We start from the raw sequence: 24,600 nt of genomic DNA, 5'->3' as shown, positions 1-24,600 counted from the left end.
AGAGCACTTGCAGGCCAGTGTTTCCCAATTGTTGGTGTTTATACTACATTTTTTAAGATTTGCCTTGAGAAAATCTTAAAACCTCTTTTGTTGACCACCAGCATTACGCTTTCCATTTTTAAGTTTGGAATAGAGCAGTTGCTTTGGAAGACAATCATCAGGCATCTGCACAACATGACCAGTCCAACGAAGCTGATGTTGGAGAATCATTGCTTCAACACTGGTGATCTTTGCTTCATCCAGTACACTGATATTAGTTCTCCTGTCTTCCCAAGTGATGTGTAAATTTTTCGGAGAAACCATTGATGAAATCTTTCGAGGAGCTAGAGATGGCGTTTATAAGTGGTCCGTGTTTCACAAGCATACAATGCCGCCACGTGGCTTGGAGAAAGTGGAGAGGACCGTTGCTGTCCCTCTCTCAAAACCGCAGGAGGCAGTGGGGTCGGACGTTGGAGCTGGATGCCAACAGGGCTGAGGAAAAGGAATTAAACTGCAGAACTCACTGCCACAGGATGCAGGGACAGCAGCCCACTGGGGTGGGACAAATTCAGGGAGGAAGAGAAGGCTATCAATGACTGCTATCCAAGATGGCTTGCCTCTGGCTCCAGGGTCCTTGGGAGGCAGCAGTTCTTCTGAAGGCCAGCTGCCATGATCCGCGGGGGGCGGGGGGAGCGGACGGACGGACTGGATGTAATGGGAAAGTCTTGCTTCCAGACTTCCCATTAGGGCACCTGGCTTAGATGTTTCGATTATTTACATTTCACATTTCGGGAACAGGGCCAGATTTAGATTTTATGAGGCCCTCAGCTCCTGAAGGGAATGGGGTCCTTTCTATGTCCAGCTGTCCTTTGCCAACAACAAATTGTCACTGTTTTTGGTGTTGAATATATGCTAGATGGTCATTGATGGCCCTAAGCTATTTGCACATAATAAATAGGAGCCTACACAGCACAAAACACTTTTGCTGTATGTAGGTTTTATTTTATTTGTTTTTTATCTTATATTTCAGAAATGTACATCCAGGTGTTTTTTCCTTTAATTTTTTGGGGGCCCCCCAAGAGAGTGGGGCCCTAAGCTATACAGTGGTACCTCTAGGTTACAAACACTTCTGGTTATGAACGCTTCAGGTTACGAGCTCCGCTAACCCGGAAGTAGCTGCTTCTGGTTGCGAACTTTGCCCCGAATGGAAATCGCGAGTCGGAGATCTCATTAGCGAAAGCATGCCTCAGGATAAGAACTGTTTTAGCTTAAGAACGGACCTCCAGAATGAATTAAGTTTGTAACCAGAGGGACCACTGTAGCTTGTTTAGCTTATACGTAAATCTAGCACTTTTTGGGATACAGATCTTTCCCAGGTGGCTTCAAACAGCAAAGAGGTCTCCATGAAATCTTAATAACTGTATCTAGAGCAAGGGGTCAGCATCCTGGGGCAGTTGGCGCTAGAAGGTCCTGTTTTGGGGCAGGGGGAAATCCTGGTGTCCTCCTCTTCTTGGTCACCTCCCTCTCCTCCCTTCCTCTGATGGTGTTTTGCTTCTATGGAAAGCACTTTGGACAAAGTGCTTTTGCAAATGAAAGGAACAATTGAACAGAAGAGAGGGGGAAATTCAGCTTGGAGGGCCCCCTGCCCCCAATAGGATAAGAAGGACCACGGGAGAGAGGGAGGGAGGGAGGGAGGGAGTTGGCTGGGCCTAAAGATTTTGGTCTGTGGTTCAGAGGAATTATGCCAGAATTACGCCACAATGTCAGGGAAATGCCAAAAGCCCCTTTGGAGTTTCTGCCTGTTGTGTTGATTCCCAGGGCTGGACATCCGAGGAGAGGAGCTCCCCTTTTGGAACTGGTAAGTGGTGACCCCTCCCTGTGGAAACGCAGGAAGCTGCCTTGTACCGAGTTCGAGCTCCGGTCCACCAGCCTCAGGGACGTGGCCCAAAGGACAGCAGAGCAGGACCCTGGGCATCGTCTGGGCTGCAGGAGTTGCCAGAAGGAGGCGTACGGAGTACAACCCAATCAGGCGGGGTGCAAATAATAAAGTTAGCAGAATGAAAGACAATACAAGTAATGTAATTAATTTAATAGAGTATTTGGAAGTAAGAAATGAAAAATAGGTTGCATTGATCATTTTAGATGCGGAGAAAGCTTTTGACAATATTTCGTGGTCATTTATGAACAAGATTTTAGAGAAAATGGAAATAGGTAATTCTTTCCTAGCAGGAATTAAAGCAATCTATGCAGATCAATCTGCAAATATATTAATAAATAATATTTTTTCAGACAAATGCCAAATAGAAAAAGGAACAAGACAAGGCTGTTCCCTGTATCCACTGCTGTTTATTATGACATTAGAAATATAAGGAGAAATAGGAAAATTAAAGGTCTTGAGGTGGGACGTGGAGTTTATAAATTAAGAACATTTGCTGATGATGTGGTGCTGACACTAGAACAACCTTTGGAGAGTGTTCCCAAAGCATTAGAAGAAATTAAAAGGTTTGGAGAAGTGGCAGGTTTTGGGTTTTTTTGTATATAATTTTTATTAATTTTCCAATAAAAACAAATTTATAACACAAACATTAGGAATTCATCACACGTCTTTTTTCTTTTAGACTTCCATCAACATGTCTGATAATTTTCCGTAGTTATTACATACCTTCACATTTCTTCATTTATATTGCACTATGTATATCTTATCTTACCATGTTATTTAAACAATATTTCTACCAAACCTTCTTACAGAGCTTCTTGGAAACTTACAAACGTTATATCATTATCACAAAGAGAAGTGGCAGGTTTTAAAGTAAATTCAGATAAAACCAAAATGTTGTTTCAAAACATGGATGAGAAGTTGAAATTTTTTAAAGAAAGGATGTTTGGTCTAAAAATAGGCAAAAAAAGTTAGGTATTCGGGAATTTGATTGACAGTAAGAAATCTCATCCTGTTTGAAAATAATTATATTAAATTGTGGAAAGTAATTAAGAAAGAGTTGGATATATGAGGAAGAATGAAACTCTCCCGTGTTAGGTAGAATTTCAGCTATTAAAATGAATTTATTGCCTTGGATGCTGTTTTTATTCCAATCAATCCCAATTGTGAATAATTTAAGCTGCTTCAAAGAATTGAAAAAGGGACTTCCGGGTTAGCGCCATCGGCAATGGTGGAATTCCTCTGATCCAGAGGAACCAGCTCCGCGAAAATCGGGTCTTGCCGCTGCGGCGAAGGCGGAGACCCTTTAAAAATCCCAGGCGGAGGAAGCCTGGAAACGTGGGATTCGGCTGACACCAGGAGCGCCCCCCTACACACAAGGAAACCCCTTTTTCGGGGATCCGAAGCGACGTGGGGTGAGTGGCGCGGTGTTTTGAATCGACCGCTATTTTTTCGGAGTGAAGCCACACAGCCGTTGCCGGAGAGCGCTGACTTTTTCCTGTGGACAATTGGACTCTAAAACAAGTACCCGTGAGTAGAACGGAAAATTGGGCTAAGAAACATTTTAATTTGGCACTCAAGCGGGAAGGCTCTAAACAGGAAGTCCGCCTTCCGTTTTTGTAAATAGCTTGAAGCAAAAATTGTGCAAGCTAAAGTCTGGAAAGCTGTTCATAAAGGTCTAAAATTCCTCCTGTCTTAACCATCTAAACCCCTCTTGAAAGCAGGAGTAAAGAGGGGGAATTTTGACTGTTTAAGCCTGCAGGAGAGAGAGTAAAGAAAGATAAATTTCCACCGTCTCAAACCTGGGAACGGGGTGTCAGAGACAGAGATTTTTGGTGAAGTTCATTGACTGTGAAAGGAACATCTTTTGACAGATAGCTAAAGAAGAGAAACAAATTATCTCCAATGTTGCCTTTTGCATTTAAAAGAAACCAAAAACTCGAAAAATGAAAGTAACTTTCTTTTGTTGGATCTGCTTTTAAAAAATGGATACAAATAGAAATTGTCTCCTCTAGAGGGAGTTTGTTAAATTGTTACTGGAGTCGATCTGGGGACTTTCCAGCTGTGGTGATTAGGATCCTGGGAACAGACTGTGACCTTGAACAAAGATGTGTTTGGAAGAAGTTTTGGTGCTTGCTTTTTGCAAGACAAGTGCTTTGTTGGAGCAGATGCACGAGAAGATGGATTTGATGACTGTTGCAGTCAAAAATTTTGGACAAACAGTGAATTCTTATACAGAAATCATCTATGAGCCAACTCAAGAACCTGATTTGATAGAGCAAGTGCAAATGCAGAAGATAAGGGAGGAGGTTGCTGTTGAACCTCAAGTAAAGCCCGAGGCCCTGCAGGAGCATAAGCCGTTGTTGTTGAAGGTTGAATCTGGAGTGGGCCGGGGGGGGGGGGTCCTGGAGCTGTGGGGGTCCTTAAGTTTGGAGGGACTTTGAAACATGCTTTTAAATATTTTCTGGACTACACTGTTGACTGTGGGGAATGGGACTGTGGGGAATGGGCCGATCTGCTGAGGAGAGACGGAGATATTTTCGAGTTGGAACATCCCCGAGACCTACTCCTCAATGAGAAAGGAAAGAAATTAAGAAAGAGATCAACAAAAGATAAGGTAAAGTGCAAGTACAAACAAGAAGAAGATCTGCAGAAGGGACATGGAAATGACTTAAGAGCCTCGGACACAAGATTACCAGGTTGATGGACTAGAAGAAATGGACAATAAGGACTGACATAACCCAAGATCAGGAAAAAGAGACGCTGGATGAAGATTGGAAGAAAGTATTTAAAGTTTTATTTTTGGGAATTAATGTGAAATTAATGAGTATTAGGAAAAACGTTGGAATGAAACTATTTGGCTTTAGTAGAAATGATATAAGGAGTTATGTATAAATAAGTATTAAGTTTTAAGCTTTAAGGTATTTTATGGTAAGATAAGGTTAAAATTAATTAAGGTAAACTGAATGACAGAATATAGTGAAAGATGGAAAGGATTTGTTGACTTAATTAATAGGTTAGACTGTTAAGATAAATTACCTAATAAAAATTGAGAAAGATGGAAAGAATTTGCTGAGACAAATAATTAAACTAGAATATAAAAAGGGAGGTGTGAGGAGGTCGATGAAACAAGTAATTGGAAGATTAAGATATGAAATATTGGATTTGTTTTGTTTTTTGTTTTTGTTTTTTTATGGATATTGTATGTTTTTTGTTTTTTGTTTTCTTTTTTATGTATTGTATGTTTCATTAAATTTTTTGCTTTTTTTTCTTCTTTTTTGTATTTTTAAACTTCTAATAAATATCATTAAAAAAACAACAACAAAGAATGGAAAAAAGATATCTCAAAATTATCTGACGGGGAAAAGCCAAGAATTAAACATAAAAGTATGATAGATACAAATGAAAGAGGAGGCTTTGCTCTGCCAGATTTGCAAATGTATTTTGAGGCAGTTTGCCTATGTTAGTTAAAAGAATGGAGTGTATTGGATAATGCAGACATCTTAGATTTAGAGGGTCAAGATTAAAAATTCGGCTGGCATGCATGTCTCGTATGGGAAGGCTAAAATCTGCAAGAGTTTTATGAACCACATTCTTAGTAAGAAAATATAAATATATATTTCTTAGGAGAAATATAAAAATCTGCTGGAAAGAAAAACATCTTTATGGCTATCTCCCATTGAAGCAATCACAATTAAGAGAGTTAATATTCAGACAATGTACAAGCAGTCAAGTACAACATTCCTTGTTTTCCTAGAGTGGACATGCGGGGGAATGCTTGGTCCAGCCAGTGGAAAACTTCCTGTTTCCTCCTGGCTGGGACATACTTCCTTTGCATGTGACTAGAGGTGGGCGTGACCTTACCTGTCCAGGTAACAAAAGGACAAGGCACGCAGCCCCCCCTTGACTTCCTCTGTCGTTGGAGCAGTTTTTAGCTAGAGATGCTCTGTTGACTTCCAGCCACCAGAGGGCACTGGAATTATCCCCATATGGGACAGATCCACATGTATATCCTTTGTAACTAAGTCTGCCTTCAGGGATCCCACTGTGAACTGATGTGAGTAAACTTATTTTATATACTTTACACAAGATTGTGGCGTGTTTATTCTTTTAAGAGGGATATAAGGGAACTTACCAACAACCTAATAGTGAGAGGCTTACACAAGCCTGCAACCGATTGTCCACTGTGTGTTTAAAAGGGGAATATGAAACTCTGCAAAGTAAAGGAAATTGCTAGCACAAGTTAAAGATAAAGGGACCCCTGTGTCCAGTTGTGGACGACTCCGGGGTTGGGGCGCTCATCTCGCTTTATTTGCCGAGAGAGCCGGCATACAGCTTCCGGGTCATGTGGCCAGCAGGACTAAGCCGCTTCTGGCGAAGCAGAGCAGCGCACGGAAACGCCATTTACCTTCCCGCCAGAGCGGTACCTATTTATCTACTTGCACTTTGAGGTGCTTTCGAACTGCTAGGTTGGCAGGAGCTGGTACCAAGCAACGGGAGCTCACTCCATCGCGGGGATTCAAACTGCCAACCTTAAAATGACAGAATATGCACAACTTGCAGATTTAACATATAGGATAAGAGAGCAAGAAGAACATAGGTTTAAAGAAAATTGGAAAACGTTTATTGACTATATGGAAAATACTTATGCAGCTCAAAACGCTGGCAGCATCAATAGAGTAAATAATTTCTGATGGAAGTAAAAGTGGAGAAATGATTTGAATAGTGATAGTAAAATATGCTGGGATGTGTGATATGCAAAATGAACCATGGAAAGAGAAGAAGGGACGTCACTGGATATTTCAGAGTTTGTAAAATGTTTATTTGGAAAGGTAAAATTGAAAATTCAATAAAAATTATTATAAATAATAATAAGATTAGTCCCAGTAGTCTTAGTGGAAGGTGCCATCCAACCCTCTCAGGGACCCCACTCCAGAAATATGCAGCTTTTATTCCTTAGCTTTTTCTTCTTCTGGAAAATCCCACAAGGCAGCCGAGGTTTAGGATGCGAGTTTTATTTCCTTCTCCTAAATGGGCTCTAAGGTGTTACGGCAAAAATCTGGGTGCGAGGCTGCTCTGCCACCCAGCTCATCGGACTAAGTCCGTGGGTCCCTGCGGAGGAAAATGAGCTCAGCCGGAGACAGGAGCAAACTGCAGAAGATCCAAGTTTATTGCGCAACAGGTTCAAGGCGAGATTGAACAGTGAGAAAGGGGTGACATGAGTTTTTGAAACTCCCTCCATGTCCCAGAATACAGTGCAAAACACGTCATGAATACATCACAGAAAGGTGGGGTTACACAGATCAGCAGTTCAGTAAGGTAGGGGTTGCACAGATTAACATATGGAGGAGGGAGGGGGGAATATGCAGAGCTGGAGATATGCACAGATAAACACTTCCTGGGGATGAAAAGACAATGGTCTCAAATATGCATAGTCTGCCACCTGACATTGTCTGGAGGAAAGGCGGATCAGAACAATTTGAAAGGATTAAGGTCTTGACACTTTGCTTGAGGGATTATGCTGGACAGGGGAGATGTGATGGAGTCCTAGAGTAATTGAGCAAACTGGCACGCTGATTTTCTATGAATTTTATAGATTTTAGTCCCTTTTGACAATTGGAAATAAATTGATATATTGTAGCGAAGAAGAAGGTGAAGAAGACATGCCCCCCCCTTCCGTAACAGTCCCCCATTCGGAGATAGATTTGCATTAAAGTTCTGTAAGAACTTGCAAATCTTTTCTCCGCACCCTAAATCTCGGTGAAGGTAGGGGTGCCGTGTGAGTGGGAATAGGCCCTAATGGAAAAGGAGGTGGGTTGAGCAGGGCAACAAAGGAGGGAGCAACACGGACCAATACAATGTATGTGTATGTTATATAGATATGCACTAAATAATAACTTTGTATCTATCGTACTAGATGTGTGGGTTTGTGCAAACCTGAAGGGGACTTGCAAATCATGCCTCTTAAGGCCATTTGCAAGTATAGTAGTGCAAAAAGGACACCTGTTGTATTTTGTTCAATAGTGGTCTATGCTTTACATTTAGCAGGAAGGTCCACTACTGACTGAAAAAAAATGTAGTTTGCTTTGTCCCCCGCCATTTTTGTGTTCTCAGGTGTCAAGGTAGCTTTTCTGTGGTCTCACAGTAGTGGCAATCCCTGGTGAATCCACTTAGGGCTTTCATATTAACCATGTTGCCTGGCACTCACCACAGCTGCCATAGGTTCGGGCACGTCCTGAGGGAAATGTCCTTGCCTTGGCTTCCTATGGGGGTTTTATTATTGGTCTTGCAGTCATGGGAAGTTGCGCACTTGCACTTTAAGGACCAAAAGCTAATTGCAGCCTGGATACACTTGCCCAATTCAAACTGAGTCCAATTTGAATTTATCTTTCCCCATGGTTCTCAACTCTTCAAACCAATCTGTTAAAAGAAAACCATTCTTAAAGGGGCACTTGTCGAAATAAGTCAATTTAACTGTATAAGGGATCATTCCTGCTAAACCAAAGCATATCCACCTTCATGTATAAGCTTCTCCTTGGTAAAGTGGGTTTTAGCACATTTTTTAAAATGGGTAGGGAAGTTGGCAGAGTGCCAGGTGAAACAACGAAATATGGTAATAAATTTATCTAAGTCTAAACATTGGACTACATAATATCCTGATCTGTTAAAAGGTATAAAATGTATGAGGATCCTCCACTGGGGTGTAAGGAATAAGACATTAGACATAAAACACTTACACACAAAAATAGCCACAAAATAGCCCCCCCATTTGTGGAAATGACACACTGTCAGACACATTTCAACATTCCTACGTAATAACACATAATACAAAACAAACTAATTAAATATCAGTTGCATATCTTGAGACAATTGGGATATTTTATATATGTATCTTGAGGTTCAAAAGTCAGAAAATGTCCTTGTAATTCAACTCCACCCCCCTTTGTCAGCCCCACTCCCCCCGGCAGTCTATATCCTTTGAAAGAGACATCACTTTGAAACTTTGGTGTCTTCTGTTGTGGTGGCGAAGTCTTTCATTGGATCTGTAATAACACACTTGTAGAAGTGATATCCTGTAAGGGCAGGGTGGACTTAAAAGACACAGTTAAAATAATAATAAAACACACACACACACACACACACAATGACCTATGAGGAACCAAAATAAATAAATGCTAAGACACAGAATTTTAAGAAATCTGAAGTAACAATGAAAATAAAAGAGTGTTTCTTGATGTGACCACATCAGTTAGAATGTTAATAGCAAAATACTGGGAAATGACTTAATACCAAGAAAATGAATGGCAATTTAAAGTTGTGCAAGTACCTTGAACTAGCCAAAATGACAGAATTAATAAGAAATGATCAGGCAAAGGGTAAACAAATACCATTCCACAAACAATGTTAGGTTGTGCTTCGCTTAATTTCGTAGACATCATGGAAAAACTGATTAAATAAATGAAAAGAGATTATTTGTAACTTAAAGCGTCAAAGGCACGAAGAGATGGAAGTCACAAATACAGCAGGGATTCAGACATGTTTCACAGAACAGGAAAGAAAGTTGCTGTGGGAGAAAAGAAGGGACAAAAACCTTTGTTATCGGGGTTCACATATCCTGTTAAAAGGGAAAAATTATTTCATGTGAGAAGCCTGTCAGGAAATGCTGTTCCTAAAATGCACACAAAGTCTGTGATTTTAAATCCCTTGGGGGGGGGGAGTGCTTTGAAATTTACCTGTGAAAAGAATTTGGCATGTTAATCATGTTAAGATTTGAAACTTGGCACACCTTTTGTCTTGCGAAGCCCCTGGAGCAAAGGACACATTAAGGGTGATTTCCCTCAGTGGCTCCAAGTTTTTACATAAGGAAATTAGGATAAATTTCCCCTTTCAGCCCAAGCTCCTCTCACTCCCTACAGTTCCTATCCTCTTTTTTTTTTTCTTGCTGATCTAGTCTCTGTGCATGTGTGGAGTTCATGTCTCAGCAAACCTTTTATACTATTGAAATGTTGCATCTTTTGGCAAAATTAGAATTTGAATAAGGGAAGGGTAAGTAGATTTTAAAAGAGGGTTAGATTTAAAACAAAAGAGAGAAACTCAGCAATTGAAGTATTCACCAACAAAAGCTAGCAATTTCAGCCCAAGCAAAGCGACTGCTTCCTTTATGTACAGGAAAGGGCTAATATCCCTCTGGCCATTCGTGGAACAATGCCACGCCCTTATATATGGGGGAAAATGGCCAGACTCAGAATTCATAAGATTTTTAATATTCCCAATCATTTCAGCCTTACCATTTGCAGACAAATTTTTTTCTGCCCTTTATTTACAGGATAAATGGTCAAGACTCATATGTATTTGATGTGCTTAAACTTTGAATTGACTTTGAAGTCTGATTTTTTTTAATAGTAGACAAAATGATAAACACTGTAATCACTCAAATGCTTGATATTCTCAGTTGTGCTTCGGCTTCACCTCTCATGTTTTAAAACTAAAGAGCAAAGCTAGGCTGAATTTCAACTCCATCACCACACCAGAATTTAAGAATTACCCTCAAATCCTCCAATGCTTGCAGACACATGTCCTTCCACACAGCCTCAAATTGGGAGAGCTAAAAGGGACCCTGGGGTCATCTAGTCCAACCCTCCAAAATAAAGGGTTCACAGCAAGATTTCACAGCAAGATTTGTACTACACACACATACTTATGTACACAGGCACTACTGGGGAAGAGAGCACAATCAGTGCTCCTATCATGTACTAAGGAAGAAGAAAATAAAAATTCCCAACTTTATACAGAACCCTTTAGCAGATCTTGAGATTAGTTTGAGTTTACTTCTTTAGACGTGCAAGTTCCTAGACAAATGATCTTTAAAGAAAGATTGAAGTGAACATTTTCTTAAGGTAGGGAGAGGATCTCTTATAAAGCATAGTTAAAACAGCCATAGATTTGATTTAAAGGGAATACAAAAGTGACAATTTTTCCTGAATTTGCAGAGGAATAGTAAACCTAATCTATGCCCCCCCCCTTTTGCAGTTTCCTTTAAAGGAAGCTTACTCAGAAGTAAATTTACCTGGCACAGAAGAGGAGAAAGGAAAAAAAAAAACCTGAAAGAGACAGAATGAAACAAGGGGGGGCATTTTCTAAGAAAAGAGGCCTGATATCAGGAGCCTTACAATAACTCTTCTGTCCAACCAAATCAAAGTTAAAACTGGACTCAGATATTTTCTTAGAAGGAAGACCATACTTTCATAGGCATGTGCTTCATGAAATAAATACACTGCATTTTAGCTTGAGAGAGCAGTGGTGCTCACCTACGCTTTTGCAGCAGAAACATCTAATTCACATTAGAAACATTCACATTCCAAAATAGACTGTAGACTCACGATCTGAAAAGTTGCGGCAGAGCACGAGGTGGGGTAAACATTTGCACCTTTCATTCTCATTTTGTCTTATTTAGGACTGATAAGGTCCAGCATGGCTTCCTTAAAAAATTAAATTTTGAAGCAAGCTTGCAGTTTAAACTATGCGCGCTTAAGAAAGGCAGTCTGTCAGAGACAGAAGGAACAGACAACACACATAACAGACGACATGTAAACACACATATTCTCATATATGTATTAACACACAACACACATAACAGACAACATGTAAACATATATACTCTCATCCTTTAGTTGGTTATTGCAAGGAGTTGGGCTGCTTCCTTTAGCTTCATTAAGTGAAATTAGTAGGAAGGTCCCACATGGTTTTAAGAGCCTCCTTGCCTCTTCAAACACCACCAGTTAACCAGCCGGCCAACGCAATTCGGGCTTGGCGGAGGCGGTGCTGGCAGGCCAGATTTCAGAACAGAGGTTCTCTAATTTTGCTTCGATAATAATTTGTGGCCAGGAATCGTCTTCCAATACGTGATGACAAATTGGAGAGGAGAGTCAGGGTCCTTCTGAGACTGAGATGGCTTTCTAGAAGCCTTCTTCCCAGAGTGAGCCCGCTCGCGTTTGGAAGCCTGGGTACCCATTTTATGTTTTACGCGTGTCTAGACAGAAAGAGGGAAGAGAAAGGGTGGTAAGGATTGGTATATCTAGGAGATTGATATACTTAATACGGGATTTATAGTAAAGAGGGGTCTTTAGTCGCTTGGCAACTTCCTTAGAGGGTTTTTAAAGAGCTCTAGCTATCCGGTATTCCTTCCTATTTCCTTAGTCAATAACCTGGGGTCCTTTTCCACTCTGCCGATCCCGCCCAATTCCTCATGGGCTATCCCTCCTGGCAACCTCCTACCTATCGTCAATCTCAGGAAAAGGGGCCCTACTGAACGCCCGCGCCGTGCGGTGCCAGATCGGGTGATCCCTGGATAGAGTTTCGAACCGAAAATCCCCCTTGCTTTTGGAAGCGGGCTCACGCACGATACACGTGTTACGTGGCACCGACCAGTGCGGCTGGGATTGATACAGAAAGCAAGACCACTTCCCGCCCCCTTGCCGGGCGCTAAAGAAGTTCGGAAAAGAACTCCAACCCCTTGCTTTCAACTGGGATGTCCGTTGCGGAGAGTCGGCTGTCTTTCAAGTCGGCTCTCTCCGTCTTACTTTCGGACTCCCAATTGGTGCGGCTGGCTGGAGGGTTTTTAGAGAAAGAGATAGAGCTCAGAACCCCCCTTTCGGGTCGAGCAGCAGTCCACGGTCTCTCTCACCAATTGGACCAAGAGACAGGCGAGAAGGAGCGATAGAGAGGAGGGCAGAGAATTCAGTTGCCAGGAGATTTCCACCCCTTTCCCACCAGTGCACTGGATTTTTCCTTTTCCTTATACTCACGTGTCTTCTATGATGATAAGCCGGCTGGATCCCTCTTTGCTCCCCGGCTGAACTCCTGGGGCTTTTGATTACCGCCCGGAAGATGGCCGGGGGTCCAAAGGATCTTCCCAGGCAAAATGGCCTGGTGCCGGCTGAAGATTTCGGGGCCCCCGGTCAGCAACGCGGGAGAACCGCATGCCCCACGTGGGGCGCCAACTGTTACGGCAAAAATCTGGGTGCGAGGCTGCTCTGCCACCCAGCTCATCGGACTAAGTCCGTGGGTCCCTGCGGAGGAAAATGAGCTCAGCCGGAGACAGGAGCAAACTGCAGAAGATCCAAGTTTATTGCGCAACAGGTTCAAGGCGAGATTGAACAGTGAGAAAGGGGTGACATGAGTTTTTGAAACTCCCTCCATGTCCCAGAATACAGTGCAAAACACGTCATGAATACATCACAGAAAGGTGGGGTTACACAGATCAGCAGTTCAGTAAGGTAGGGGTTGCACAGATTAACATATGGAGGAGGGAGGGGGGAATATGCAGAGCTGGAGATATGCACAGATAAACACTTCCTGGGGATGAAAAGACAATGGTCTCAAATATGCATAGTCTGCCACCTGACATTGTCTGGAGGAAAGGCGGATCAGAACAATTTGAAAGGATTAAGGTCTTGACACTTTGCTTGAGGGATTATGCTGGACAGGGGAGATGTGATGGAGTCCTAGAGTAATTGAGCAAACTGGCACGCTGATTTTCTATGAATTTTATAGATTTTAGTCCCTTTTGACAATTGGAAATAAATTGATATATTGTAGCGAAGAAGAAGGTGAAGAAGACATGCCCCCCCCTTCCGTAACAAAGGAAATATTTGGAGTCACAAAGAGAGCCAAGATGGCTTGTTTGGGATTGTTCTGTGTGCTAAAAGTGTAGTTTTCTTAGGGAACATTTCCTAAAATCCGAAGGGTGAAGGGTTGGTTTTCTGTGGGCTGTGTGTTTGCGATTTGTGCACCCCGAAATTTTGTAGCAGCTCCTCCTTCCCCGGCTGAGGAGCCCCATCTGCAGCCCGTGGGCGTCACGTTGGCAAGAAGGACGAGAACAGGCAGAGGAGCTGCGCGTCTCCCTCCCTCCCTCCCTTCCCTCCTTCCTTCCTGCCCAGCTGCCTGGTTCACAAGTGGGTCGGGGAGACCCACGCCTCCCCGGAGGAGGCCCCTACCTCCCGGGCTGCTCCCCCCCCCCCGCTCTTTCGCTTCCCACAGGGCAGAACTCGGCTGCTGTGGGCAATTGTGGGGATGGGCAAAGCAGGGAGACCCCCGCTCAAGACCCCCCTCACATCCCCTAGAGTGGTCTCACCGCCTTCCCATCCCCAAATCATCCTTTGCCCTCTACTGCAACCCCGCCTTCTCCCCCCACCCCTTCCCAAGGGCTGGGTACCATCACCCCAAACTCTCGGCTCCCAGTTCGGAAGGACCCAAAGAATAAAGGGGCCAAAAAGTCTTTTATGCGCCTTCCCTGTTGAGGAATCCCTCGCCATGAGATGATGGGCAGCCTTCAAAGACAAATGCACGGAAGAAAGGCGTATATATATTTGGGGGGGGGTGCATGGAGCCTCCATGTCCAGGGCAGCCTACCTGCCAAGAGGGCAGCCTCTCCGAGGGATCTGGCTGGAGACTCCCCCCCCCTCCCGCGCAACGGGACGCTGAGCCTTCTTTGGGTCTCCCTGGCGGCGGCGCCGCAGCCTGGCCTGGACGGGGCCGGCCGGGAGGTGGCGCTGGGGGCCGCCCGCCGTGGGGCGGGGCGCCCTGCCGCCCTTCCCCGCCCCGCCCGCCCCTCGCCCCTCGCTATAAGGCGCCGTGGGGCTGCGGGCGCCCCGTCGGGCAGCGGCGGCGGCGGCGCGAGCGATGGCTGCGCACCGGGTGGGGCGGCGCCTGGGACGGGCTTCGCCGGCGCGCCCGGCCGGGCTGTCTCCGGGGGGCGGCCGCGCGGCCGAGAGGACGCCCAGCCCGGGCATCCAGCGGCGCCAGGCGAGGGTCACCGTCAAGTACGACCGGCGGGAGCTGCAGCGGCGCCTCGACACCGAGAAGTGGATCGACGGCCGCCTGGAGGAGCTCTACCGGGGACAGGTGAGCGGGCCGAGGGAGGCCAGCCGGGGGGACGCCCGCCCGCCCGCCCGCCCCGTCGGAAGCCTCTCGGGGAGACTCCGCGGGTTCCTCCGGCGCGGCTGCCTCGACCGAGGGGGAAGGAGGGGCAGGATCCGGGCTGCCATCTGGTGAGGGGCTGGAGGCGGGGGTCTTCTGCCGTCCTCCCTGGGGAGCGAGGGGCCCGGCAGGAGGCGGCGTGTGGGCTTAGCATCCGAGGAGCGTGGAGCTGGTAGGGAACTCCAGGGGTCATCGAGCCCAAAGGAGGCTCACGCACGGAAGAAGGCTTTCGGGTCGGGCCAAAGAGACGCTCCCAGCTCAGAAGTGGCCGAGAGGGAACCTTGGGCAACACGAGAGTGGCAGCAGAATCCTCCTACGGAAGAAGCAGGGCTCATTTAGCCTGCGGAACTCCCAGCCACTGCGTGGGCTCTTTGTAGGTCACCGGGAAGGAAGCCGCTGTTTCCAGGAAGCCTCAGGGTGGAGCTGCTCGCCCTGACCCAGCTGCCCCCACTCTCCTGGTCATTCACTGCTGGGGCAGCAGCTCCGTTGGCAGAGCGTGAGGCTCGTGGGTCTGAGCCCCCCTTTGGGCAAAAGATTCCTGCATTGTCAGGCTTGGAGCAGATGGGGTCCCTTTTCGCACTACAGTTCTGTGATCCTTTCTCTTCCTGTGCCAGGGATCTGTGATCCAGCCAGGCCTGCTCCTCCCTTGCCCCAGATGCCATCGCCCGGCTGTGTGGCATCCCTGAAGCTGGAACAGGTCGGCTGCAGCCCCTTCTCCCTCCTGGCCCCCCTGGGGGGCTGCAGCCTTTTCTCCGCCCTCTACCCCCTTCCATTTTCTTCTCCTGCCACCCCAATATTTCTATGTGGCTTTCCGATGGGCAGAATCCCCATTAATCTCGCCAAATCCCTTCATTGATCTTTCTTGATTACTTGCCCTCGGGCACGATTAAGGCACTGCCCAAGACATATGGTGCCAGGATGTGAAATGGGGGGAGAGGGTCTCAGCTCAGGGGCAGGGAACTGCCAAGGCCCCCAGGCAGGACTGGGGGAACCAGAGAGCCCTGCCCAGTCCCAGCAAGATGGGACAGCCAGTCAGATTCTGGCGAAGGAAGCTGGCCTGCGTTGTTTATTTATTCCTTGCATTTATTTCCCACCTTTTTCTCCAAGGAGCTCAAGGTGGGAAACGTGGTTCTCCTCCCCATTTATTATTATTATTATTATTATTATTATTATTATTATTATTATTAATAATAATATACCACCCTATACCCAGGGGTCTCAGGGAGATTGTCAGAATAAAATCAAGATATAAAACCACAAAATACATAATATTTTGCCCCCCCGAAAAACACATTTTAAAAGGGCATAGCGTGTATCCCTGCAACAACCCTGTGAGGTAGGCTAGGCTGAGAGATGCAGTGATTTGTCCCCCAAGGTCACCCAGTGAACTTAATGGCTGAGTGGGGCTTTGAACCCTGGTCTCCCAGGTCCAACTCCAACCACTATGCCACACTGTCTCTCTCTGCACCGTCTCCTAATGGGAATCCTTTTCTGCTCTGATTTGGCTGGAGAGTCTGGATCCTTCCTTCCTTGGTGGCCCTTCTTTCATCCAGGCCTTTCTTCTCCTGTGGATCCCACATTGCACCCCCCACCCCCACATGCACAGGCCCCTGCCCACTTGCCATGGGGCTGGTCTTGCTTGCCCATCCCCCCCTCTCTCTCCTGCTGCCACCCCACCTCAGTCCAGCTCCTTTTGGAGGGCCCCCCTGCCTGCTCTTGGTGCCCCCCCCCCAGTGTGGCTTCTGCCTCCCCATATTCCAGAGCAATGAAAGGCAGAATTAGAACTTGGGTCCCTTCCCAGACCCCTCTGGAAGTAGGCAAGGATGCTGCCCCTGTGATTAATAAGAAGAGCAACAAAAATAATTAAGACCATTTCTGTGCTGCTCTTGGAGGCGACCTGGAGCTATTGACTTTGCCTTTATTAATTGAATTAATATCCTGCCCTTCATCCCAAGCACACAGGGCGGTTTGTCGGTGGGGATCTCCTCCTCCTGTCCCCCCCCCCCACAAAGGGGCTGCTTTGGGGTGGCTTGCGGGGGGGGCAGACCTCAGCTGGTCCCACGAAAGAGTGGCTTTTTGAGAGGAAGAGAATGCATTCCTGCAGCCTGAGGCCTGGGAGGGAGCGAGGTGGGGGGGCGGGGGGGGGGCGGAGAGGAGCCAGACCCATCTATAAAAGAGGCGCCCGCAACCCTGCCATGAAAGGAAAGTTTCCAGCCCGGCTGGCTTGGCGCATCCCAGGGGAGTTGCAGCGAGAGGAGCAGGGCTCAGCTGGCCGGCAAATTCTGCAGCTGCACAGCAGTGGGGGGGGGGGACGGGACACAGCAGCGTTTGCCCCCGCCTTGCCTGCAGGCCTCCCCCTGAACCCCTTTGCTCTGGTCAGGACGCCCTGGGAGGCTGCAGCTACTGGGGCAAGCGATGGGGAGAGCTGGTTCTCTGCTGGCCGCCCTGGCTGAGCCCAGTGGGAAGCGCTGCTGATCTCCCTTTGGGGCCCTGATGGGCTGGCTTGGCTTCCAGGGCTGTCTGCAGGCGTGTCAACAGCTCAGGCCTCCGATCAGGAGGCCCTGCAGTGCAGGTCTGTCCGGTTGGAGGCCTTTCCCGGCAGGGCCCGATCCCTACCTACAGGATGCCTGATCCTTACGGAATAGGCTCCTGCCTTGACAAACAGGTCTTGAACAGGCCTGGAGGGAGTCCTCTGCCTTTAACTGATGTTGCCCTTTTATTTTTCAGGGATATTTTAATGTTTGGTGTGTGTGTGTGTGTGTGTGTACATAGCCAGGTTCCACTTTGCAACCCACCCCAGAAGGCTTTTGACCCTTTCAGCCAGCATAAACGAAGATAATGAAAGCAAATAAACGCTGACCCACTCCTCCGTGGGCGACAGGGCCTTGGGTGCGCTGGGTGCCAAGGCACAAGCAGAGCGTGGCCCGGCCTCTTCTGCCTTCCCCAGCCCCCTCTGCAAGACCCCTCTTAGCAGCCCAGGGCTGGAGGAAGGCAGTGGGGCAGCTGCCTGCTGTGCTGCTTCAGGAGGGAGTTTGGGAGTGGTGCCACCAGCCAAGTCTTTGCAGGAAGGATGGTGAATGAATGAATTTTATTATTACGCTCACAGACCAGTTCCGGGTCACTTACAACATCAGGAAAATCATTAAACACAAAACTATATATATATATATAAATCTTGATCTTGTTCCCTAAGTTTTATGGCAGTCACACAGAATTTGGCCACCCTTAGCGTAATCTCCAGATCCTTGTTCTCTACCATGAGTTTTAGACATTGAAGTTCGGACCCATTTGGAGATTTTTGTATAACAGGAGTGATGAATGCCGAGCGTAGATCCCCGCAGAAACGGCAGCGTGACAAGGCATGAGAGACAGTTTCTACCTCCACGAAGCCGCAGGGGCAGACTTAGGAAGGAGGGTGGCAAAGGGGGCATTTGGGAGGGGGAGAGGGGCCAACTGTGATGGAGACGAAGGCTGTTGCTTCTGGGATGGAGCTAGCGGCCTCTGCTCTTCGCAGAGCATACAGGGAGGGCTCTCTGGCCAGCAGCTACGCTCTGCCTGTCTGGTCAGAGGCAGTGATGCTTCTGAATCCCAGCTGCTGGAAACCACCGGAGGGGAGAGAGCTGCTCTTGCACCCGGGTCTCGCTTGTGAGTTTCCCATGAGGGCGTCGGGTTGGCCACTGGGAGAACAGGCTGCTGGACCAGATGGGTCTTTGGCCCATTTTCTGTTCTTAGGATCTCCTAGCGAGCCTGTTTGTGATCTTCACAAATGGTGGCTGGCCCCCCTATTCCAGAGTCCTGTAAAGGGGCTGGTCCCTGGTGAGGCCTTGCTTGGGCACAAGATCCCTTTCCTGAGCTTTGGGGCGCTTCCTTGGTCCCGCAGAGCCCAACTCAACCCCCTGGCTTTCGTTGCAGGAAGCAGAGATGCCGGACGAGGTGAACATTGACGATCTGCTGGAGATGGCCACAGACGAGGAGCGGGCCAAGAAGCTGCAGGTTGGCGCAGGGGGCTGCTGTCGTGGGGGGGGGACTCTATGTCAGTGCCAGGGCAGCTGCATGGCTTGCAAGAGGTTAGCCACCCTAGCCTGGCAGCATCTTCCGGTAGGGCAGGGAAACAGCCCTGTGTCCAAAACCCTGCAGAGCCTTTCTCAAGTGCGCGTGGAGACTGCGCTGGGTGGAGCAGCCTTCTCACCCAGGTTGAGGCAGGACCCCATGTTCCTGTGCCCCAAATTTGGAGGGAGGGAGCTTTGTGCAGGAAACCCCCTCTGGATGAGATCCCTGAAAGAGCCGTCTCAGAGTGTGGAAGGTCACAAGGTCCCTGGCATTTCCAGGTGGGCCTGGGCCAGAGGTGCTGCCAGCCAGTGTAGACAGTATTGAGTCGGATTGACCAATAGTCTGACTCTGTATAAGGTGGCTTCTTTACGGTCCTCTCCCAAGGCTGGTGGGCAGGATCCAGAACTCCTGATGATAAGATTTCCAGCCTCTGCGCATTTGTGAGCAAGCGAGTTCTGCCTCTGGCCTGGGCGCAATAACCAGGGATCCGCGGGGTAAAGGCCATTGGTGCAATTGATAAGCGCGCCTGCCATGTTGCCACGCCAGCTGGAAAGAAATCCAAATAGTAATAAATCGAAACCAAAAGAGCTTCAAGCGGAAGGGCATCCAAACTTTATCCAAGGGGAGATGAGTTTACAGCAGGCCGAGGGGCCAGGGGGCCTGGGAGGGAGGGAGGCTTTTTGGGGGATGGGTTTGCAGCTGCACCGGGAGCGAAGAGAAGTGGGATTCTCCTCCTGCCCCCTCCCCAAATTCCAGGGTCAGAGAAGGGGGCTGAGATGCAAGGCAGGCTCCCCCAGCCGTTCCTCATTCTCCTCTCTTTGCAGAGCATCTTGGAGTCTTGCCACAAGGACACAGAGGTGGGTGCCTTTGCTCTTTGACCCCCAGGGACCCCTCTGGCTTGTACCCTGCAAGGGGAGGGAGGGGAATTAGCCGCTTGCCCCCCCCCCCAGAGCACCTGCTGGATGAAGCCTCTCCCAGCAGGAGTGGTGGTCTGTGGAGGAGGAGGAGGGGATGCAGCTCCCATCGCTGGCACAAAGCCCCCCCCCCCAGATACACAACACAGCCTCCCCCCTCCCCCCTCCCTCTCGGTGGCTGCTGGGATGGCTGCTGGATCCTCCCGGGGATTCCTGGCGTTCCAATCCCAGCTGGTCACTCCTAAGAGCATCCCCTGCCTCCCCCACTGGATCCCTTCTGCTGAGAAGCACGGAGCCCCTCCCCCCAGGGCTAGCCAGCCTGGCTGCTCTCAGGGCAGGGAGCTGGGGGGCAGCTTCCGGGGGGGGGCACTGTGAGAAGAGGACGCTGGATGGGGGGAGGCGTTGGCCGCAGCCAGGCTTTCCTGATGTCCTTATGGAACCCACAGCTCCACAGGCAGTCTACCTGGACTCCTAAAGGTAAAGGGACCCCTGACCATTAGGTCCAGTCACGGACGACTCTGAGGTTGCGGCGCTCATCTCGCTTTATTGGCCGAGAGAGCCAGCATACAGCTTCTGGGTCATGTGGCCAGCATGACTAAGCCGCTTCTGGCGAACCAGAGCAGCGCATGGAAATGCTGTTTACCTTCCCGCCGGAGTGGTACCTATTTATCTACTTGCACTTTGACGTGCTTTCGAACTGCTAGGTGGGCAGGAGCAGGGACCGAGCAACGGGAGCTCACCCTGTAGCAGGGATTCGAACCGCCGACCTTCTGATCGGCAAGTCCTAGGCTCTGTGGTTTAGGTAGACGGATATTTGGTCCCTTTGAGAAGAGGATGCTGGACCGGATGGGCCCCTGGTCTGATCTGGCAGCCTGGCTCTCCTTGGGAATGCTTCCCCCTCCCTTGCCGGCCGTTTTGACCCAGCTGTTGGCCCAGCCTGGCCTCTGACCCTCTCTCCCCACCGGCCGGAGAGAGGCGGGACTCACCCCTTCCTTCCTTCCTGTCGCAGGACTTCATCCAGGAGCTGCTGGGGAAGCTGAGGGGCCTCCGGACAGAGCATGTCCTCCGCCGGACCAGCCCCGACAGCGGAGGCGGCGGCAGCCGGGAGAGAGCGGATCAGGGCCCGGGGAGCCCGGAGGAGCGAGTGTGAGAGCCGCCTGATCTTGCGGAAGGCTTTGCCGAAAGCCTCAGGGGTGGACTCCTGGGGGAGGACGGGGGGGGGGCTGCAATATAGAGGTCAGGCTGCCAGTGGCAGCAGCAAACCAGGTTCCCAATGGTGTCTGGAAGAGGCGCATCTCCCCCCAGTTGCATCTGGCTGCAGGGACGTCCCCCAGCCCCACAGCTGCTGCACCCCTGCGCCCCCCAGCAGCATCTCTGAACCCCCTCCCCATTGTACAGTGAACAGTCTTGTCTGCTTTCCGTGTATCCTGTAATAAAGCACTCTGTCTCAAACGGCTCACAGGTCAGCTGCTGCCTCGGCTGCGGAGGTGGGGTTTCTTCTGGGGAGGGGGTACCTGTCGCACACCTGCTGCTGACATCGGCTGCAGGGATAGGCAGCCTGTGGCCCCCCCAAAGCCATCAGGGAAACATGCAGTAGGAAGGGACCCCCCAGGGCCGTCTAGTCCAGCCCCCTGCAATGTGGGAATTGCTGCTTTGGATCCTGCTGGGCCCCCCCTCACGTGCCCAGAAGCGTCTTTTGGGGCTCCAGCTCTGCTTCTCGTGAACCAGAGTCTGCCCATGCCCCACTCTCTGCCAGGGGCAAACTCTTGGGCTCGTCTCCAGCTCAAAATTGACTCTTGCTGCCCTCCCCCTTTGGAGGCTGTAAGCCTGGCCTCCAGTGGCCTTTGGGGCTGGGGGGTAGTAGCCTTGCGTGGGCCCAGTGGCCGTCTTCGGGACGCAGCCTCTCCCAGCTGCCGATCTTGTTTACAGCTCAGGATAAACAGCTGCACGCAGCACATCCCTTTTGGATGGGAACAAGGAGGCCTTCTCCGCTGGCCTCTCCTGACCTTCCCAGGCCGCCTCTTCCTGCATTTCCAGCTCTGTCAGGGTTTGGGCAGCCTTGGTGGGGAGGCTGCCCTTTTCACCAGTGGGGGGGATTCCCCTCCTAGAGAGCTGGCCTCGTTTCTTTGCTTTAAAACAGGCTTCTCCTGCCCCGGTTGTCTTCCCCATAGACTCAGGGCTGGAAGGGACCCTGATTTCAAGGCAGGCATCTCTGGCAGGTGGCCAACGCAAGCTCCGAGAGACCACAACCTTTGGAGGGGGTCAAGTTCTTGGTTCTTAGAATCTCCTTCCTTGTAACTTAAATTCATCGGTTCTGTCCCCCCCCCCTCCAGAGCAGGGAGAAACAGGCGCGTTCCTCCTTCTATGTGGCAGCGCTTGAGATATGGGAAGACAGCTCTCCTATCTCCTCTTAAGTCTCCTCCAGGCTACACCCCCCCAACCCCTTCAGCTCTTCCTCATAAGGCTTGCTTTCCAGACCCTGGATTATTTTAATCACCCAGATTAAAATGTGTTGCCCAGAACCAGCCACAGTATTCCAGGTGTGGCCTGGCCAAGGCAGAAGAGAGGGGAACGGACATCCCTTGATCCAGACACTCAATTGGCATTCGCTTCCCCGCACTCACTGATGTGCCTTCATAGTTGCACAATTTCCTCTCAGCGCCTTGTTTTCCTCAGTTCCTCTGGCAACCCCCAGCGCAGCAGGGACCTGGGGGGCGGAGGGCCTTTTATGGTCTGCTTAGCTTGCAGCCACGGACCCAACTGGCACGGCAGACACCGTTTAACTACCAGCTTTAATGACTGGAAATGAACTCTTTTCAGGCTGTCCTTCCAAAAACAATGACTTCACGCGGCCCTTTGGCCCCCTTCAGCAGGAGGAGGCGGAAAACCCCACGGCGGCCTCCCTGGCTCGGCCCTTTCCTCGCTCGCAGCGGAGATACAGTGGGGCATTCATGCCTTTGCCGCTTCCCTCCTGCCTGCCCCCCCTCCCCAAAGAGCACATGTGCCCATTGTCTTCTTCTCCCTCAATGGCGCTCTGTGGTTTGCTGTGCCAACCTGTGCCAGCCTCTGCCCAGAGGCCTCTTGCTGCATCGCAGGCAGCTGGAGAGAAACTCACCTCCCACCTTCAAGGTGGTAGACTCTCCTTCACGGGGGTGGCTTTTAATAAATAATAATAATTTACTATTTATACCCCGCCCATCTGGCTGGGTTTCCCATCACTCTGGGCGGCTTCTAGCAAAATATTAAAATACAAGAATTCATCAATTAGCTTCCCTAAACAGGGCTGCCTTCAGATGTCTTCTAAATGTCAGATAGTTGTTTATTTCCTTGACATCTGGTGGGAGGGCGTTCCACAGGGCAGGCGCCACCACCAAGAAGGCCCTCTGCCTGGTTCCCTGCAGCCTCACTTCTCGCAGGGAGGGAACCGCCAGAAGGCCCTCGGAAGATGGACCCTGGTGTCCAGGGTGGAGACGCTCCTTCAGGTCTACTGGGCCTTTGAGGCCATTTAGGGCTTTCAAGGTCAGCACCAACACTTTGAATTGTGCAAAGCTCTGATGGCCCCCCAGCGATCAGGCTTCCGCCGCGACTCCTGCATTTGCAGGGAGCCCAACGAGAGCCACAAGAAGCCTATGTTTCTGTGCCCTTGGCTGGGTGCTGAAAAATGGATTCTTGGCCACCTGGAGGAGGGGGCCGGGAAGGAGGAGAGACTGGCAGTGGGCGCTTAGCCGTTTCTTCTGCCCCCCCCCCTTGTGCAGGGAGTGCAGGCTGGCCTGACCCTCTGCTGCTGCGGGTGGTGAGCCCCTTCTTTGCCTCGGTGGAGAAAGGCACCAGGCTCCCCACCCACTGATGTCTCCCTGGGGAGCCTGGCTCTGATCTCCTTATTTGGCAAGAGGCAAAGGATGGCAGTGGGGGGCTCTCCGGACTGCCTCTGGCAGATTCAGTCATCGTCTTCTTCGGCGATCCCTCGTAACTGAGTAAGATTGCCTTCCATAAACACAGTTTTAACAATGAGTCCTTAAGTGACTGTGGAGGCCAGTTCTGGACCCACACGTCCTTCCACAGTGGGGACATTGGTTTCCAGGTGGGAGCTTATCAGTGTGGATTTGCCAAGCGTGCCTTCCTCTTAGCACGTTTCTCCCTTGCGTCCTGAGTTCAAGTGTCTTCAAAGCCCAGGACACCTTTGGTCAAGGCTGTTCTCCAACTGGAGCGCTTGCAGGCCAGTGTTTTCCAATTGTTGATGTTTATGCTACATTTTTAAAAATTTGCCTTGAGACAGTCTTTAACCCTCTTTTATTCACCACCAGCATTACACTTTCAGTTTTTAAGTTTGGAGTAGTGCTTTGGAAGACGATCATCAGGCATCTGAACCACATGACCAGTCCAACAAAGCGGATGTTGAAGAATCAACACTGGTGATCTGTGCTTCTTCCAGTCCACTGGGGCTGGGGAGGGTGCCACATAATTGGCCCCAGGCCCAATGGGGCGACCAGGAAGGGGCAGCCCACGAGAGCCCTGGCAAGGTGGAGGCAGGGATGCTATCTCTGGGTGGGTGGAGGCAAAGGGTTAACCTGCCCCCCAGCCACCAGCCTAGGAAAAGGGGGTGGGGGTTGGCAGGCAGCAGCTGGAATTCACACCCCCCCCCAGGAGGCAATGATGGCCACTGACTTGGATGGCTTTGAAATAGGGAGGGAGTTTGTTCTTGTGGGTTTCCCGTAATGGGCATTTAATTTGCCACTGGGTATC

The 24,600-nt window shown here is 49.4% G+C and overlaps 1 protein-coding gene across 1 annotated transcript; it reads left to right on the top strand.

Moving 5' to 3' along the window:
• Positions 1-14,581: 14,581 nt before the first annotated feature.
• On the top strand, positions 14,582-21,309 carry PPP1R14A (protein phosphatase 1 regulatory inhibitor subunit 14A). Its single transcript, XM_081872169.1, has 4 exons — positions 14,582-14,818; positions 18,806-18,886; positions 19,768-19,800; positions 20,867-21,309. Exons 1-4 carry the CDS (start codon positions 14,597-14,599, stop codon positions 21,005-21,007), a joined length of 477 nt encoding a protein of 158 aa, XP_081728295.1. The 5' UTR covers positions 14,582-14,596; the 3' UTR covers positions 21,008-21,309.
• Positions 21,310-24,600: the final 3,291 nt, after the last annotated feature.

The sequence above is a fragment of the Podarcis erhardii genome (genome assembly GCF_964252035.2).
Source record: "Podarcis erhardii genome assembly, chromosome: 7".
NCBI classification, from domain to species: Eukaryota; Metazoa; Chordata; class Lepidosauria; order Squamata; family Lacertidae; genus Podarcis; species Podarcis erhardii.
This window is presented reverse-complemented; position numbering and strand designations above follow the sequence as displayed.

Bases quoted from the DNA above. Each gene is read 5' to 3' on its own strand.
- PPP1R14A (XM_081872169.1), top strand. From the start codon at position 14,597: ATGGCTGCGCACCGGGTGGGGCGGCGCCTGGGACGGGCTTCGCCGGCG. The intron at 14,819-18,805 runs GTGAGCGGGCCG...CTTTCGTTGCAG, and splicing joins AGGAGCTCTACCGGGGACAG to GAAGCAGAGATGCCGGACGA. The intron at 19,801-20,866 runs GTGGGTGCCTTT...TTCCTGTCGCAG, and splicing joins CTTGCCACAAGGACACAGAG to GACTTCATCCAGGAGCTGCT.